The sequence below is a fragment of the Manacus vitellinus genome, unplaced genomic scaffold (genome assembly GCF_001715985.3).
Source record: "Manacus vitellinus isolate BGI_N305 unplaced genomic scaffold, ASM171598v3 scaffold_17_pilon, whole genome shotgun sequence".
Classification (NCBI taxonomy): Eukaryota; Metazoa; Chordata; class Aves; order Passeriformes; family Pipridae; genus Manacus; species Manacus vitellinus.
Genome location: NW_021939256.1, coordinates 3,463,776 through 3,481,389, shown reverse-complemented (window position 1 = coordinate 3,481,389; position 17,614 = coordinate 3,463,776). Strand labels below are relative to the sequence as shown.

At 39.8% G+C, this 17,614-nt stretch overlaps 1 protein-coding gene across 1 annotated transcript; it reads left to right on the top strand.

The window, feature by feature from the left end:
* The first annotated feature begins 139 nt into the window (after window positions 1-139).
* Window positions 140-16,169, top strand: CAVIN4 (caveolae associated protein 4). Its single transcript, XM_008922873.2, has 2 exons — window positions 140-955; window positions 14,075-16,169. Exons 1-2 carry the CDS (start codon window positions 545-547, stop codon window positions 14,732-14,734), a joined length of 1,071 nt encoding a protein of 356 aa, XP_008921121.2. The 5' UTR covers window positions 140-544; the 3' UTR covers window positions 14,735-16,169.
* The last annotated feature ends 1,445 nt before the right edge of the window (window positions 16,170-17,614 follow it).

The window sequence follows — 17,614 nt, the reverse complement described above, 5'->3', positions numbered from 1 at the left end:
CATGTCACAATACAACGTTTTCACTATATTGCCTCTGGTTTAGTGTGTTTATTTGTTACCTCACGGGGTAATTGCAGCAAGCTGAAGACCTGAATTTGTTTTGCTGAAAGAAAACAACTGTGCTAATTTTCCTGACTGCTTTTTGAATTCCCTCGGAGGAAAGCACTCCAGTAACATGAAACAAAAGTAAATCTTTAAAAATATGCAAGTTTGCTTTCCTGCTTAATTAGCAAGTTACTTAACTTTCCTGGATTAACACTAATAACCTCATCAGTACAGAAGCGTGACCCTTTAAACGTATGTTCCTTTCCAGATATTGCTTCCTAATTTTAGGGGTTTCATGTTGCTGAAAGTATCTGAACAATCACATGTGGATATTTTATGGTCAGAAGTATTTGACCAAGCTCCAGGAGCGGCGTTTCACGCCCTACTTTGAACATTGCTGGAGCCAGCTGTCACCGTGGCTCCCTGCAACAGCACCAGACTCACTCTGGCAGGATCACCGAACCTTCGCCTCCGTCCAACCTGGCTGAAGGCAGGCAAAATGGATCGCCATGAAAACACCTCAGAGGCTGACAGAACACACCAAAATCGTCTCTCCAGTGTCATTGAGGAGGAAGAAGAACAAGATGCAGCTTACACTATTGTGACAGTCCTGGACAAAGTGGCCAACATTGTCGACAGCGTGCAGGCGAGCCAGAAAAGGATAGAGGAGAAGCACAGGGAGATGGAAAATGCCATCAAGACCATACAGATTGACATTTTAAAGCTTTCCCAGGCTCATGGCAATACAGGCTTCATGGTGAACAAGTTACTGCAGAAAACCAGCAAAGTCAGCTCCACCATGAAGGAGGTGCGGGCTCGCGTGGAGAGGCAGAGCACCAGCGTGCGGAAGGTGAAAGCAAAACAAGAGGAGATGCTGAACAAAAACAAATTCCGGGTCGTAATTTATCAGGTAACCACAAACTTAATTTCTTGTAGTATTGTTGCTTTGCCACCTCCTTGGTAGCTGCTGGTAGGTGTTGGTTAACAAACCAAAAGGTGCAGTCTCTTGAACATGAGTTATTTTGTGCTTTCTTTAACACTGAGCTGTGCTCCTCAACGTCTTTCAGCACAAACCTACTGATGGCAGTACACAGGGTCTATTATTAGTGTTGGTAGATTTCTGAGCCAGTGGTGTAAGATTAACTGCAGATCAGCAAGGACTATTTGCTGCCTTTCTGAAAGGTAATATGAGGCAGGCCCTGTAAATCTTGTCATACAAACCATGCCTGACATTCATCTCTGTTATTTTTTTCACCATATTAGGCAGAAGTGCAAATAGCAAAAGTGTTTTCAGTCTCTCTGGAACACAGACTTTCTTCTAACACTAATTTCAAAATGTGGTTCGTTTAACTTGCAGCGTTGCTCAGGCTCTCCTACTGCTGACAAATTGGAGCTTTTTTCATTGTCTCAGTGTATAACAGTGTATGCACAAACGGAAGCTCAGACCCACAAACCCTTCATGACAAAAAGTACTCCTTTGCACGCTCTACTTCGGAAATGTTTTAACACAGCACTGTTCTTCCAGTTGTATCAGGCAATGAAATAATTTATTTTCTTTCACTAACCTTATTCTAGGATGTTCACTTTTCTTACAAATAATTGCACTTGAAAAGAAGTTTCATGAGAAGTTTGAAGAGAAGTTTTATGAAACAGCATCATCTCACTTGCATCCATACAAACAGTGCAGGAAGTTCATGGGGTCTTGTCAGTGAGTGCTGTGAAACCCACTTGTTACATGGTCTGATCCTGTATTTGCTGGAACTTCCCTGTTACCCAGGTCTATAGAAAGTACGTGTTTAATCTTTTGCCAGAAGCATAGTTGCTCTTTTTTACCAGCGAGTCACCAAAGCTTCTTTCAAATGAGTTGTATTTCTCATTAGGCATTCTTGAAAATACCACACCTCATGAGTAACACAATGCGCCCCCATCACTCAGCTTTACACCCTGCTCTTGCATCTGTTTGTACATAAATAACATCATTTGCAATGAATGGAGCCCTGTGCTTCACCGAGTATATTCACCACCATGTATGGCTGACAAATTCTTCTGCATAATCCAGCTTTCTTAACTGCTTCATTTTCTACTACTGGGAAAAAATACCTTAAAAAAAGGAAAAAGCTGAAGGCAGGAAATATTACCTCTTTAATGTTATGTTAGTACCACATACAGCCAGATTGTGCCTCCTAGATTTTCTAGCTGAATGACTTACTATGCATGTTCAGGAGAAAGTATAGGCCCAATATGACCTATTATTACAATTATTGCGAGCTGCATCATCATGATGGAATAGAAAACAGGCACTTTCACTTTTTCCTTGCAAACCATTTCCCATCTAAAGGTAATAAATATCTCTTGACTCCTCTGGTTAATGGCATAATGCCATTTCATTGATGGGCCTTTACCATAATGGCTGCAGCAGAATCAATGCTTTGAAAGCATTTGTTCTTAAAACAGTATTCATTATATAATGTAAATTTTTCTACTAGCAAGACATGAGTTGTTGTTTATTTAAAAATATAGTAAAATATGGTGAAAATGGATTTACATGCTGCTATAAATAACAGCTGTTGATGTTTTGAGATTCTTGATACAAAAGGTGGCTCTCACAATATGTGCTTTCTCTGAGAATTGCCTTCAGTGGAGTGTCTGAGCTTTCTGCTGGTTTTGCTGGACAAGAATGACCTGCACCCTATTTTGTGTGTTTAATTCTTAGTTGGTACTTTTCAGGAAGGGAACCAGCACTTTTTATTGTTCACTTTCAAGCTTCCTCTTCCCACTGTAGCTGAGAACTGCCAGTGGGAATATGAACAACTCCTTCTTTATCTTCCATTCCTTTTGTAAGGTGGATTGAAGAATCTTTTCCCACTTCCACAGAAGAGGGGCAGATATGTTCATCCATCTGGGATCTGAGATTTTACACTTCCCAGGAGGAGGATAACTGCATCGTTCCACAAAAGCTGGAACATGCTAGGTAGTCTAGAGTCCACTGAAGCTTTAAGGCACAGGTTTAGGAAAGTCTCTTTCACTCAAGTGTGGTGATTTTCACACTGTTGATTTATACCCTTGTAGGCATACTGCGGCAGTGCCAAGACCTGAATGACTGAAGCTTGGCTACGATGAGTGGGAGTCTGTTAATAGCTACAGAATCAGCATACTCCCTTCACTATATGTTACAAGTGGATATAACCAAGTTGTTTACTCTGTGGTTGTGACTGATAGCTCTTCTGTAGTGAGATTTTTTTCTAATGAACCATTTGGGGCATTGTGATGAGGGCAGTGACCTGTGTGTAGCTGGTATTGAATGCCTAGATGAGTGAGTGCATGTGGGTTTGTTTTAACTTTTACTGGAACATCAGCATATGAGGAAAAAGGAAACACCAATTAAATACTAAAGATTTTCTTTCTAGTGGATAGCTTTGATCTTATCATTGATAGAAGGCGTAGGCAGGTTGAAAAGGATCATTGGCTGAAAGAGATTGTTCCAAGACACCTCAGCAATGATGAAAAGAGTTGGCAATATCCTCACATTAAAAAGAGACAAAGTGATCATCCTTGAGCAGAATGATTAGGGAATTGAGCACATTAATTTTTAGAAGGCCATGTGGTTGAGGAAAAGATATGATAGCAGGCAGCCCTTCTCCCCAGGCTGGCTGCATGATTAAAAATGCCAGGTTACTTAAGACTTTCTAGTGAGGTCTTTGACCCTGGAGTGCTATGTGCCCAGAGACTATAATAGGAAATACAAAGGATGTTGTAGGTTGTATAGGTCACTGCTCACTTCTGTTCAGGTTAGTCTGAATAACCAGCTGTGAGAGCTATCATTTCTCTGCAGTCAAAGAGCATTTAACAATTTAAATGATTCTGACTAAATTATTCAGAAAATAAAAGAGGGGTTTTTTGTTTTTTTAATACTGAAAGAACTTGTTTCTTTTGCTTTTCTGCATGTTCTGCAAGTCCCTCTTTGAATGGGGAGTGTACAGGCACCAGAAAGTCCATGTTACGGTTACTGGACTTTTTTCTGTTATTACTTCACACAAGCACTGTAACAATTTCCTGTGAAGGGAGACACATGCATTTGTTTCACTCACTGCTGTCTGACGTTTGAAATTACTGGACATGTCAAAAACCAAGTAAGGTTATGGCTTGACTGGCCTACACAATTATGCTACAACTGATTTGTTTGCCCTGCAATTGCTTCACCACCCACATGGGGAAAGGCTCGCAGAAGCATCCTTGTGTATGCTGCTGATCTTATGCATACATAAATTAAAATATAAGTGTCCTGCCCTGGCCAATGTCCTTCTGTAGCATAATGACTAGGGCAGTAAAAATGGTGAAATCAAGATGGGGACAATAATCTGGAAACCTGAAGTGGAGACACTTTCATCTGAAGGGGCAGTTAGAAATCAGTGTGAGGAGCTCAGGGGATGAAGGCGCTGTGAGATCAGGCTCATGAACTCACTGTCCATCAGCACAGAGTTTTAATTACGGCTATTCTGAGCCAAGCCTGTGAGAGTAACTGTGACAGGAAAGGCAGCAAATATAACACTTCTATTTAGAAACAGACAAAGGAAATCATGTGAACCATTGCCATTAATCTGGTACCATTTGGGCATGAGAATGGCAGGCTCAAAAGGGCTCTGCAGAACAGTATCCTTAGTAGCATGAAGTTTAATAGCTCACTGAGGGCAGATTGTGCTAGGTAGCTCATATTAGATCATTTTTCTGTTTTGCAGAAACATGAGAGATCTTATCCTTTCTCATATTTATGTATCTGGTATTTTACTTCATAACAGATAATCTGGAAAAACAACAGGTAACAGTGGATTGTGTTGAAATTGGAAGTGAGGCTTGCAATGGGTTTCTGAAAGTGTATGTGTTTCTAAGACCATTTTTGTCAACTGTGTAATGTTTTCATTAAAAATCTCAGTACAGAAGAGGTGTAATGCTCAAAATTAGGAGCTGTCAGTTCACAGAAAGAAATATAGATATGAAACCAAACTATCTTTACAGCTATAATAGTGTTGAGTGTACATGGTGCCAATTCCTGTACTTTTAGTAGAAACCCCTTTTAGTTTGTGTTCTGAAGCCCCACAGTTTAGAAAGGACAGAAAATGGAGTGTTAGTTTCTCTCAAAATGACGGAGACCCCACTTGATGTCATGGCTCTTCAAAAAGTTAAATGTGGACATAACAGGCTTCAGGCAAGATGTTTCCAGAACTGGTAGAAATGCCCAGTGCCCTAGCCCAGAATGCCTCAGAGCCTGCCTGGACTACTATGTACAGCTCTGATCATCCCTCTTGAAATAAATTTCTTGTGTTCAAACTGAAGAGGTTTTGAAAACAGCTACCAGGAATGGGATCAGAGGAATGGGAAGCCCTGGTAAATAAGAGAAGACCAGGAGGTCCTAGCTTGCTTTAGTTCATCAAGACAAGAGGCTAAGTGAGGTTGTGGATGTCATTTATACATATGTTTGGGCACAGATGAGGAGTCCAGTAAAGAAAAATGTCAAAATGATGAAATGGGTGTAAATTGTCTATGAGTCAGATCTGAAACCAGAAATGTGTCTCTCCAGCCCTGGAGACATCAGGATCTGGACAAAGCCTTCTTCTAGAACCCATGGGGAGTGAAAAAAACTTAAATTGCTAATAAAGTGGAGCCTGAAAACTTAATGGGAAGAAAATGGTGTAAGTTGACTACCTGTGACAGCAGAGCACTGGCCGCAGCAGCCTAATGACACAGGACCTTTGTTGGAGTCTTGTAGCAGAAACCTTATAAATGCTGGAACAGGTAATTGCTTTTGCTGAGAATACAGAGAATAAAATAAACCCAACAGTTGTGTCACAGAGTGACAACCTCTCTTGCAAGAGCCTTTGTTTGCAGTGGTGGGCCCAGTGCTTCAGTCCAAAGTGCAGAGCTGGCCCTGTGCTGTGCAGTAGCCACTTGTGGAGAGGCAGGACCAGCCCTGAGGTACTGTACACAGCCAAGGAGATCGTAAATTATCTGTGCTTCTAAAAAAAAAAAATCAAAAGCTTTCAAAAGCTTTTCCTTTCCAGCTAAGGAAAAACTGTTTTTCTAGTGGCATGTTTGCAAGGAACAAGGAGAAAGGAAAATGAAAAAAAAAAAAAGGCAGTTATGGGCTATTTCTGCGTTCCTAAGATGAAATAGGTTGCATATTTCACAGCAGATCATAGCAGATTATAAACTTGACTTAACACTGTTTGATCTGGTGGCCCTAGACCTGTTCCATTGCAATGATCCTCACAGGTGGACAGGCTGTCGTTTTTGTAGGGCTGCCACTGATTTTTCTCCACCTGTTAGCATTGAGTGGTGGAAACAACTGATCTTAATTTACATTTGCGCTGGATGCAGCTGTTCAGGGCTTTGCTTGTGGTTGCCCTGCAAGCCAGCAGAAGAGTGTAGTTGCACCATGATCCTCCTGTGTTGTGCCTCTTCTCCGTGGTCCTAGAGACTGCTTGGAACAACTTACCACCAGGAGCTGTGGCTTGCTTATGTGGGCTCACATATATCTTGAAATGGAATCGTATAATCACTTAGGCTGGAAAAGACCTCTAAAGATCATCAAATCCAGCCATTCAGCAATACCCCTCATTCCTGAGGCACAGATTCGGGAAGGGACTTGACTGGGGACATGCAGATGGGATTCATTCTCAGCACTACTGAAGGTAGCTGAACCTTGCAATTTATTCCTATAGTACAGGAATAAAGTTGATCAAAACAGCACAGGCACAGACACGAGGAATATGTGAAGTCACTAACAGCAAGTTTAGGGTCTGGGACAGGATTCATCTTCCTGGGCATTGAACATTATTAATGCAAATGTTTGTACGTTTGGCCTATAGATTCCCTTCAAGCAAGGAGAGAGAAGTGTATGGAGCCTGATTTGCTCGACCTGTTGTAGATGTCTACTGGATACAGTTTCTACATTATAAGTATCTGTTCCTTCTGTTTAGTTGAAAAGTTGTTCAGAAATGAGTTCATATGGAGGCGCAGTTGCTTGGGCACAAAAGTTCAGCAGCTCCTGATGACTGTCTGGCTTTCACTTGTACTTGAGAGCACTTCCCTGGTCTAGCTGACTTGTAGGAGCAGTCATCTTGTGATGAATGAATGAATCAAAACATTAACAAATGTACTTTTTTGTCTTATCACACCTTGTGATGCTTTTTCTACTTCACTGACAACAGGCTTCCAGAAAAATTGGAAGTGAGAAATTTCATCAGTTTGACTTCAAATCTGCAGACCGACCTGCAGAGCTATTCCCTGGTCTAGCACCATAAAACAATAGCAAAGCAAGGAAAGTGTGCAACTTTTATTTTCCCCTGGAGCTGCAGTTGTCCTTTTTATGCAGCATGTGGTAGCCTGAAGCCAAGAGCTTCTCCAGCTGATGTGTGGAGTAACTGAGTAGTGCTCACTCATTGGCTGCAGCGAGTTACAGAGAACCATAATGAGAGAATGAGCTGGGTTTCTTTGTAGTCATTGTATGGTGGTGGTTGAATTAATTAATTTCTATCAGAATTTAAATAAAAAGGATGTGTATTAGCCTTCACAGAAAAGAAATAAGTGGGGCTGACTGTTCTGGCTGGGCTACTTTTCCATTATGTAAAAATAATTCTAAAAGCAAGCAATAGCACTTAGTCATAAAGTCTTACACGCTGAAGTGTTTATTCTCTGTCTACTTTACTTGATAAAACTCCTTAGGTGGCCTTTTAAAATAATCCTATTTCTCTCTCATCTGAACAGCTTTTTGGCCTGATGGCAGAGATTCTAAAATGACATGTTTGCAGAAGAAATGAAGGGATCACTTGAGATTTATAAAGCTTCATTCTTAACTGTTAGAATATGAGTAAAAGTGCTGAGTGATTTGTGATTGGTTATTCATCAGTGGTTTCATATTGATTTAGAGCACAATTTTAAGGAGATGTTTTAGGGATTTACCTTGGCTACCAGTTTGAATAACAAATCAATCATTCAACATGCAAATTTCTAGGACTTTTTTAAACGCTGCAGCAATGCAGTTTCCTGCCTATAAGCTGCCCATCATTTGCATCACCAGTTGTCATAGACGCGGCAGTGGTGCCAGACCAGGTACTGGGTGGCCTTTGACCATTTTGCTGCTTTGTGCTCTGCTTCAGAATTGTCAAGTGATCACCAGTTAGTCCCATCTGTGCTTATGTTAATCATCACCTGCACCTTCCCTGTCACACATCCCAAGGCTGAAAGGTAGTTGCTCTGACCTTTTCCCTGTGCCACACAATAACTCCAAGGTATGGAGTTTCATCAGTCTCTGCTCCCTACTTATGCCGGGAGCAGTTTTGTTAGGATCATTTTGAGCCTTGATTTTATATATGCATATATACAATATATAATTTTATCTATATATTATTTCATATATATATGAATTGAATTATTTATTTGGCCATTCTGGCTTTCTCTGCTATATTTTTAACTTTAAAAAGCTTTGTTCTGCTAAAGTATTGGTTGAAATTAAATAATAGTTGAGAGCTGATAACAGTTGCCTTTATTTAAGCTGGTTAGAGTTACACTTCGAAGCTATTTGAAAAGAGAACACAAAACCAGTTTATAGCATTTCTAGCAAATATTTACATGTAAGACAATGTATTACCTTTTTTTTTCTCCTTGCCAACTTTGATAGCTCAGTCTGGCCTTTGAAATACACTCCTAAAATACATGTGCCAAAAAACATGAAAGGACAGGGGAAGTAAAGCTCTTGAACTGGCTACATTCATTAAAATGACCTCATATTCCATTGTTTTTTATTTTCAGATGGCAAAATTATTACTGAAAGTATCATTAAAAGTGTTAGTGTACTTAAGTATTTTTGTACAGTGACATTATATCACTGCTTTGTCTAGCAAATCAAGTGAACTCTAAAATAAGCACATATTTTCTTTAGGAAAATAAAAGTACTGCTGCTATTAATTATTGATCTCGTCTGTGCTTCCAAAGAGTAGAAATTTAGATAAGAAGGTTTTGAGGGAATCTTTTCAACAGCCCTTTTTCCTTTTCCCAGGATCACTGTCCTCGCTAAAGGCATGACATTTTTCCAGCAGCCCCCTTTGGTTTATTTGCTCCTTAGAGCAGCAGTGAAAAGTGAAAAGTGCTATTAGAGCTGACCTGATCTTTGCCAGGACACCACTGCTGCAAAATATCTGAGACATTGCTGAACAGTTTGCTCTGCCATTTCCTCTCTTTCCCTGCCCAGAGATGAGAAGAGCCTGACTGTGCAGGCAGGGTTATCAAGCAGGCACATTTTGAGACAGTCTCTTTTTGCCTGCATGTTTCAATTATCTGAGCATCACCACCTCAAGAGTCTCATTGTGTTGAGTAGGGGCATTGCCACATTTAAGATTATTTACCTACTGGGGTTTTTTTTCTGTGAGGTGAAAAAGTCAGCACCTTGCACTTTGTGCAGTTTAAGGAGTAGGCACATTAGCCTTCTTTCATAATGCCTTGCTATATCCCATGGGAAAAAATGCTACTGCTGTGATCCCTTCCTTGAGATCAGAAGACACCAGCAATGCCTGCAAACTGCCCTCTTCCGTGGGTGCAGAGCAGCCAGAAATTTGGAAGCCAGTGAAAAACTTGACGAGTGAAAGGAGTGTGATAAGGACACAGGCTGTGTCCCCTTAAAAATTTTCTAATTGTGAATTAAATTGAAATGAGAGCAGAGGGTGAAAATGTCAGTGATGGAGTCAGACTTTGTTGGGAACCCAGTGTTTGAAACATTTGGATTTCAATATTCTCTGTCCCTGGAGCCATCCAAATTAATGTTATGCTGGCCTTTTTCACCAAAGCTGAGGTTCACTCATAAGTTTACTTTGCATTCAGCCAGGCCTCTAAAAGCTCAAACTTCTTTGGCTGGGCATATTTGAGAGATTAAATACTCAAAAAAGAGGAAAAACCATATTTCAGGTTTAAGATGCTTTCTTAGCAAACTTGCTGTGCCAGAGGCATCACCAACCACTCCTGAATTGCACAATTGTTCGGTTATGATCTTATACTTTAAAGTTTTGTCTGTTAAAGTTGTTTCTTAAGCAGTGGATCTAGCTACCCTTACAGCTTTGGGGCCTCTGTATCTCTCCCCCTGTCCAGCTGCAAAGGTCTCCAGAATTTTTCCTTATCATTCAACCAATACTTTCAGTCCCTTCTTTGTTACCATAGAACCTGAAGTCTTTCTCCTTTCAGAGTTCATTTCCTTCAACACACATGCATTTCTCCAAAACATTTCCGGTTTCAACAATATGCTATCTAACCTGATTTCTTTCTCCCCTATCCCCTCTCACTTCTATTCGTAACACACACCTCCTCTTCTCAGCACCCTTGTCCTCTACTGAAGACATCAAGTCCAGATCTACAGGCAAGGTACCTGGGCCATGGCATTTTTGCTCAGAACAGACATCAGCTGAAGGGACAGATGGACTGACTCAAAACACAGCCAGCTTTGCAGTAGAGATCTTATTTCTTTGTGTCTGAACTCCATTCTCAAATTGGTGTAAAATGCCCAAATGTTTCTGTGCTAGTGGAAAGGCTGAGAAGGTGGGATATGCATAATGCAAGTGTATATGTTACACTCCTTGTATTAAAACAAGACATCTTCCAAATTAACCGCTTACAGCATGGACATAACAACTTTTTTCTTGGAAGAAAAAGAAAAAAAATTGTTTTGTTTAAAAGGTCCAGGTCTGTTTTCAGTGTGTTGAGCAGAGGATAACTTATAAGGAGGTTATGGCCGATGAGCAGTTATGGCTAGTGAGCACTTTCTGCAGGTGCTCCATCTAGGAGGAGGGGTGAAAGGGAAGGGGAATGCTCAGCTTCCACGGATTTGTGTTCTGATTCTGGCCTGTGCATGTCTTTGGTATTTGCTAGTAGGCAAGGCAAGCAGAGCACGTCATATGTATTAATGGCCCATGTGACTGCATGCCTCTTTGTTCAAGAAATCATGTTAAAAATAACTGAATGTTTGGTATCATCTTTTACTGTGAAATAATCTCCTGTCCTCATTTTAGATTCTCCTTTAGCTAGGAAGAGTCCTTCCTAGCAAAATGCTTAAGCAGATTTTTAACTAAAAGCTTGCCAGCAGCATCATCAATGGCTCAACTCCCTTCTCACTCTCCCCTAAGATCAGACGGCTCAGTCCTACTGTTTTGAGTCCCATCTGCTTTCCAGACAAAGAGAAAGCTGTCACCCCATTTAGGGCTTTGTTCTGTGCTGCTGAAATCAGTAGGTGTTTGGTCTTTGGTTTTAGTGAGTCTATAAAGGAGCTGGTAGCTATATGCTGTGACTGCATCTGTTTCCCACCTGGTACTAAAACTTCTTGTTCCTGCTTTAGGAAGGATGAGCTACTCTCTTCTCTCTGCCCTACTGATACCTAGTGATTAAAAGAAATGGGTAGGAGCAGGAGAGAGAAAGGAAACAGATGAGAAAGTTCACCTACTGAGCCTAAGTCACTGTATTTTTATTCTGATACCTCCCTAACATGCTAGACAGGTTCACTAATACTTTCCGCTTTGGTAACATCCAGAAATCTTGAGAGGAGATAGAAACTCACACTAATTTTTTGCCTTGCTACATTTGACTCTTCAAGATGTGTGCAGAAATCAAGGAAAATGAGAAAATCCAAGTTTTGGCAAAAATCATTCTGAGACTGTAGAAGAATGAAAATGTTTCTCAGGATCTGTGTCTCTAGATTCTATCTCTTATCTACAAGACCTTCATCCCTCATGTTATTGCTCATAACTTTTAATTCTATCATGTCTATGTGAAAGTTAAAGCACTCTCTTCTTTAGCTAATAGACTAAAGGTAAATACAGTAATAAAGGTAAATACAAGAAAAATCTTCATATGAAAGGCATACTCCTCTCACCATATTGTATTCATCTCTGTATTTACTGAAATTTCAGAATAGTCATTCTGGAAATATTTTTGTTACCATTTCAGCTGAAGGACTGGGCTATAATTTAAAAACTTTGAGGAATTATTACCCAGCTGTGTTTTAGTTAATTTTCAGAAAAGAAGGGATTATGTTTATATATAGAAGTCTTTATATAATTAATGTTAATTTGCACATGTTAATGAAGATGATTACTGGCAAAGCATTGTAGTTTTGTTCCTGCTGATTTTGATAGATGAGTTGAATAACATTCTGCTGTAATCAATGTAACATAATTTGTCCCTATTTTTTCTATGCATTAACAACTATTTTACTAGAGGGTTTTTATTGAAGCCAAGGCATGATGACAGATTCCTAAGTGGGCTTTGTCTGTCAAATAGCTCAATGTATGTTATTTTATGTATTACTATTACTCTGTAAAATAGCATGACTCACTACTGTATGAGTCACTGTGAAAAATGACAGACATCTTTTTGGCTGGAAGTAAGTTCACAGCAAAATATTCAGTAAGCCTGACTTGCTATTCATGGGTTCACAACTTCTGATATCTTTCTTTTTGTCTGCATTAGAGTGATAATACTAACTGTAGAGTCCTGACACTATCATGCCTCAGAAATCAGCTGAAGTAGTTAGTGGTAATGGGAAATATATTAGAGAAGTTTTATATAGCTGCTGTGCCTGTCTGTACCCCAAAGGGCTGCTCGTCCTGGGAAAAGAGCACACACACGTAAACAGCTGGTAGGGAAAAATAGGGTGGCATCATCCTCTCATACACCTCCTGCAAGTTATGATTCTTCTACTCTGCATACACTAGTACTTCTAGATAGAAGTGACTTACTGACACTGAGCCACAAATCTGTACTGTCCATGTAGACGGCAGTCTTCAGATCGGGGAAACAACTGTATTAGGAGATTCTCCCTGTTCAGATAAATCTTTCATTGCCATAAGCTTTTCTCACTTTTTTTTTTTGATGTCCTTAACCACTAAGTGAATCTTGGTAAATTTTTTGTTTACTGTGGACAGCTTTTGGAAATCTTCCGTGTCTTTGAGATTTGAGCCTCTAGTAATTTTTCTTTGGCGAGGCTGCATGAATTCCTAGTGCTAAGATATGCAGCTGATACCCACTGGATGAATAATACAAATATGTATATATGTCCCTGTATATGCCCAGGGAGATGGTGGAGTGACCGTCCCTGGAGGTATTTAAGAAGAGACTGGATGTGGCATTTAGTGCCATAGTCTAGTTGATTAGGTGGTGTTACGTCAAAGGTTGGACTCGATGATCTCAGAGGTCTTTTCCAACCTGGTTGATTCCATGATTCTCATTCTGCATGCTCATACAGGCCACCAAACTCACCACAGGAGATAGAGGTGCTTGCTCGGAGTTATCGTATCTTTCCAGAGGGAACAAATCAAGCTCACCTCAGCAATGGTGCAGTTGCTGAGGAAATTATATGGAACTGGGTTTACTGAATAGCATCTCGTTCCTTTAATGACTTTGTCCCGTTGTGGAGCCAGCACATGTAAGTTAATATGGTGGAGTTCATTCCCTTCTGGGCAGCAACAGAAATGTTTGCTAAACTCCAAATAGTAAAAAATGGACAATGTTTTGGTAACAGTAGAGGACTGAAGCTACTGGTATCATTGAGGCGCTTGTTTGGAGAGCATACAGCTGACACAAGCACAAGAGCCTCTTTTGTCTACAGGATGTCTGCTGTTATTAGTGAGGAATAATGGATCTAGGTCCAATCCCAGAGAAGCAGATAAGGTCCAAAAAAATAAATGAACTATACAAGTCTGCTCTGAAAACCATTAGAGGCCAGTACTCATAGGACTATTGCATTCATTAATTTCAGGTAGAACCACAGTGAAAAGAAATCTTTAATCGAGCAGTCTCTACAGAACTTGGCAAAGGTTTCTTTTGCCGTTTGTATTCTGCATAGATCAAGTACGATGGTACAAGCCTACCTTACTATGTTACAATATTATATTTCAGTTAGCTTTAACTAACTGCAAGTCAACCAAAAAAAAATGCATGAATCACCATCCTTTTGAAATACACTTGCTGGAAGATGACTCTGTGCTTTCATTCACAGGAGGAAACCGAGTGTCCTTCATCTCTCTCTGTTATCAAAGAGATGACAGCAGGTGAAACTCTAGAGGACGATTTTTTCCCACCTGATGATCTGTCTTCTGATGAAGAATATTATATAGAAGAAAGCAAAGCAACCAAGTTCAAGAAATCAGGCATGAGGCGCATTGATGATATCAAAAAGGCATTTTCAAGGGAAAATATCCAAAAGACAAGACAAAATTTTGGCAAGAAGGTAAACAGGCTTCAAACTAGGATAGTGACCCCTGAGAGGAGAGAGAGGATCAGGCAGTCAGGAGAGAGACTGAAACAATCTGGGATAAGGATGAAGAAAACCATTTCACAAGCTGCCCCAACAAAGGAGATGTTCAAGATCCATAAAAAAAATAAAGAACGAACAGGAGCTGAAGGTCAGGAGGGGATCCAGGAAGCCGGTGTACACATTGCTTCTGAGCTCACAGCAGCAGAGCCCTTCACTGAAGAAATCTCTTACACAGAAGTGATCACTAAGGTAAAGAAAGACAAGAATAGTGCAACAAAAAGTGCTTCCCAGTCAACTGAAATAGGAGTGACTCTCCCAGAAGTTGTTCTTAAGCAGGAAAGAAAAGAAGGAGAAGGAGGTGATGACGGCGTCCCTTTGCTAGACTTAAAGCAATCAGCATAAGGAATCAACGAGCAAACACACCATACTGTCCTCACTGAACAAGAGAGAACACAGTATGTACTCACTCAGCTTTTGAAAAATGTGTGAATTCGTGTTATATCACAAAATGTGTTGGTGTTGTTCTATCCTTTACACAGATGTCTCTAGTGTTGTCTTCCTGACAAGAGTCAAGCCATGCAAACTGAATGAAGGGGCTCCCCCTCTGTCTTGGCGTGTGCCGATAGCCATCATTAACCCAAATGGAACTCACAATGTTAAAGGGAGATGGAAATCTGCTGCATTTTCAAGATTGATTTAGCAGTCACTTTACAGCCTAATCACTCTCATCGTTTTATGTACAACTGTATAAAATTTATTTCCATTATCTTATACCAACTCATCTAATCAGAAAACAGTAACAAAGCTATTACTTTGTATTAGCAAAAGGCAGTACTATGGAAAATGTCATTTAGCTATACAAATATTATCATTAAAGGGCCCTCACAGAAATGGCAGAGGATATTCCTGCTTTATCCAAGGTATGAAAAAATGGGGCAGGAATGATAAGGTTTAGAGTAAATTCTCTTTCTTCTTATTGGAAAAGAGAAGCTCCTGAAATGACTACAAATTATTTCCAGAGTTCTGAAACAGGAAAGTCCAATGTAAGTAAGCAATGCATTTTCTGCTCTTATGGAGAAAGAATAAAAAGAAGAAGAAATATTCAATATGGAATAGCAGGAGGAAAAAAGAATTTTGTGTTTCAAAAAAATGAGATTGTGAGAAAGGCAATGGTATGAAGCAGTGAAAGTGGAATAAGATGAATGCACGGGTTCTGGATAAATAGAAAGAAAAATTAGAATATTGTAACCGAAGTTTCCTTGAGTTCCTTAAACAAATCATTATTCTATACATAGGATCATAGGGCTTATGTGCAAAACCAACCAGACAAGGGAATTATTTTGTTTTCTGCTCTCTGTGCTTTTTCAGAGCTGCACTGCAATTAAAATCTATTCTACAAAGTCACAGATGTACAGGGCCAATCCATAACCCAATTCTTTTTTTCCGATCATCATCATTATCGACCAGCCACAGCCTCAGGGATTATGAGACAGACACCCTTGGAGTATGGAATGCTGTTTATTTGCAACACTCCGGAGCCAGTGCCCTGACATCAGATATGTTTGTAAACATGACTGTACACTGATATGGGGTGCAGGACTGTATTGCTCTCTTCATTCTTAAATGGAGTTGCCTTCAAAGCACTTATCTAAAGCAATGTTAATCATTACTATCTGTGTGAAACTTGTACAATATTGCCAAAAGCTGTATGATTGTATTTAATATCTCGGATTCATTTTAACAGCAGAGCATAACTTGGTTATCTATATACATTGTTTGAAGACTCCTAGCTAATTGTTAATCTCTAATTTAAATACAATTAGTTTGATTTCAAGTATTCTGCCTGCCAGTTCTTTCATTTAGTCTGGTGTACATCCCATTTGAAGTGAAACAGCTTTAGCAATAGTAACTAGGGAACACTGGTTGTGGAAGGTCAATGTTATACTACGTCAGTGACTTTTCAAATCAAATTAATGTTGTCAGATTGGGAGCAGCCACTCCGCTGCATGGAAGAGCAGGATAGGGCAAGAGAAGGAGTCAGGGAGAGGAAGACATTTCTTTCAACAGTAAATTGTACATCTCAGCTCTTCTGTAATTACATGCAAAAAGAAAAAAAAGAGGTTTTGCTTATAGGATAGACTGGAGGTTTTGTTTGGTGTGTTTTTACCAGTTACCTGAAGTCTTTCTGGAATCAAGTGACTTTATGTTTTTCTTCCAGTTCCATATCAAACTGTAGCTATCTTCAGTGAAGTACTGATTTGTCTTGTTCTTCAGGAATATGACCTGCATTCTGTTCTGCAAGATTTGGCATTTTCCTAAACTAGCAAACAAAGTTTAGTTATGGAAATGAAAATGTTGGAGTTCAAGTAAGTTATTTCCTTGCATTTTTATACAGCAGAACACTAAGTGCTAGAACATAATTGCCTATAGATTTTCTATATATAGCATTTAGTGTTCTCATTTTACTTGACAAAGAAAGGAAGTGATGCAGTTTCCAATCAAAGTTAATTTACTCCGTGTCCCCTCATACAGGTAGGGGATGAGGAGAACGCTATGGTTTGCAACCTCAGTTACTATGTAACAGTACAACCTTTTGCTGCTTGAAGTCTCTATCTTTTTCATAATTTCCAAGATCAATGATTGTGAAGCCAAATCCTTCAGCCTTCTCAGAAACAAAATTCTCAATGAAATTGTTTGACATACAGCTGTATTGGAGGGAGGCCTGCTGTATATTTTTTTGAACAGTTGGTGTCACTTGGAAAGATAATCTTGCCGGCACTGTTGCTCCTGGCTTAGTAGAAGAAAGGCACCCTGTTCCTGTCTGCTCTGTTTTCCAAGAAGAAAGCTGGCACTTTCCACTTAGTTGTGGGTGGGAGTGTGAATATCAAACTTCCTCATGGAAAGAGCCCTGTAATTGCTAACTGCAGAGTAAAACTGGTTATGGGAAGGGATGAACTACTTTCTTAGACACTAACTGAAAGTAAAATGAAGTGTTTATACAAAAATTGAAAGTGTTTACAAGGAGACAAAAAACTATTAACAAAACACCGACTGCAAGCCCTTCTTTCATAACATCCAACAGCAATTTCTTTTGCTTTGAATTTGCGCTGTGAAAAAAACCAAACACGTTTTCTGCCAATAGCTGTCTGTCTATTAAAAGAGAAGTAGCAATCACCCTTCAGTTACAGGGTAGAGAGCAATGGTGGTTAACACAAAAATAACTTCAACCATTTCAGGTGAACCTACTCCCAGAAATGGCCTGTGTGTCATTTTCTATTTTTT

Coding starts and splice junctions, on each gene's coding strand:
- CAVIN4 (XM_008922873.2), top strand. CDS start 545: ATGGATCGCCATGAAAACACCTCAGAGGCTGACAGAACACACCAAAAT. Junction 956..14,074: donor TCCGGGTCGTAATTTATCAG/GTAACCACAAAC, acceptor TTTCATTCACAG/GAGGAAACCGAGTGTCCTTC.